The sequence below is a fragment of the Nanorana parkeri genome, unplaced genomic scaffold (genome assembly GCF_000935625.1).
Source record: "Nanorana parkeri isolate BGI_ZX_2015 unplaced genomic scaffold, ASM93562v1 scaffold1237, whole genome shotgun sequence".
Lineage (NCBI taxonomy): Eukaryota > Metazoa > Chordata > Amphibia > Anura > Dicroglossidae > Nanorana > Nanorana parkeri.
In genome coordinates, this window is record NW_017307505.1 from 518,467 (window position 1) to 520,206 (window position 1,740).

At 52.4% G+C, this 1,740-nt stretch overlaps 1 protein-coding gene across 1 annotated transcript in view; it reads left to right on the plus strand.

Annotated features, from left to right (window-relative positions):
* The window catches only part of LOC108797164 (serine/threonine-protein kinase LMTK1-like), a 6,323-nt gene extending 6,116 nt beyond the window's left edge, over positions 1–207 (plus strand). The window contains exon 4 of the mRNA XM_018568734.1: positions 8–207. Within this exon, the coding sequence (XP_018424236.1) occupies positions 8–133 (126 nt within the window). The 3' untranslated portion in view covers positions 134–207. The remainder of the gene's footprint in view (positions 1–7) is intronic.
* Positions 208–1,740: the final 1,533 nt, after the last annotated feature.

Here is a 1,740-nt window from a genome sequence, read left to right on the forward strand (position 1 = left end):
CTTACAGGATGATTACCTGGTGACGTCTGACCAACTGTGGGTCCCCCTGCGCTGGATCGCCCCGGAGCTCATTGATGAAGTACATGGGAACCTCTTGGTGGTGGACCAGACCAAGTCCAGCAACATCTGGTAGGACATCCGCCCTGTCTCTGCCTTGTTTGTCACTCGCAGTAGCTCTCCCCTCCGTGCCCTGGGTGGAGCCCCGGGGGAGCCGAGCGCGCGTGCTTTTCCTGCCTGCGGGCGCCACCAGCTTCGCCCTCGCTTTCCTCCTCGTCTCCGCAAGGCGAGATCGCCAGCTGTCCGGGGAATTTCGGAGATACACCCCCCGAAATGTTCTTTTACTTCTCCCTGGAAACGTCTCTGCTATTGTTTGTTAAACCGAATTCCAGTTCTCGGATTTTTTTTAAGAACTGTTACTTTTTTTTTTTTTAATAATGTGTTTGTCAAAACAAACAACATGTTGACAGTGTTAAACAAACGTTTGATGTCTGACAGACGCAAAGCTGTTCCTCCCGCGAGCTCCGGGGGTTTTTCCACGCCGAAAGGAGCGTGCGAATGAAAAGGGTCTTGTAATCCAATTTAGACCCCGTTCACATGTAGCGACATACCTTTGCAGCGGCCGGGATAGCGCGACTTTCGGGGCGACGTTCCAGCGACGATCCAGCGACGGTAGCGCGACCTTCTCCATGGGGCTCCATAGACAAAAAGCAAAATCGCACAAAATCCGCCGAAAAAAGGGTCCGGTAGAAGCGACTTGCGACCGCGACGCGCGACATGGAGTTAAGACAGCTCCATTGAATAGCATTGGCCGGCGACTTCTCGCGATATCGCGCGGCAAAAATGCGCGATATCGCGGCGGAAATCGCGCGACAAGTCGCTATATGTGAACGGGGCCTTAGAGAATTCGCCGCGGTGGGAACGGCGTGATCCCGGCCGCTCGGCGTCACCGGCTCAGGGGACAACAATGTGTCAGTTGCAATGTTTTGACATCTCCGTCGTTAGGCACCCGAGCTGCGAGGGTCTCCGGCGAGCGCAGTACGCCACCGCGGCGCCATGGTTACAGAATGAGATTGTAGAATATACTTTGCGGTGTATTGTGAAGGACTGGGCCGGGTATTGTGTGAATTTGATACACTGAATTGTCGTAACAAATTTACTTATCGACAATCTCATTGAGAACTCGAGAGTCGGGAGTCACCGTCGGCTCCCTGAGCTTACACGCTGTCTCCCGGCTCCGGGGGTGAGCATAACAGACGAATAACACGGCCATTAACTCTTTGCATCCCAATGATTTCATGTTGGGAAACAATAACAACTCGGTCACCACGAGTGTCTGCGCTGATGTGTTTTTTTTTACGCCGCAGGCTTGTAAAGTTGAGAGCTTGCTGGCTACCTTGCTTTGCAGCACTTTAGTCCCGCATTCAGTCCCCGCCAGGGATGTGACCTCTATGTTCTCGATATGTTTATGTGACTTTCTGCCTAGTCATCCCGCTTCTTCCCAAAAACAAAGCAGCAGAATCATCTAGAAACTGCTGACATATGTGTCTGCCTGACTGCGGTATGGACAAGTATGATATGAGCAGCTGTATGTCCGCAATATGGAGTTTATCCCCATCATACCCTCTGTACACGTCTTCTTCACATACTGCCCACCATCATATCCTATGTACTCCTCTTCTGTACATAATGCCCCCCGGGCCCCCGTGACACTCTCCACACTCCTCTCCTGTACATACTGCC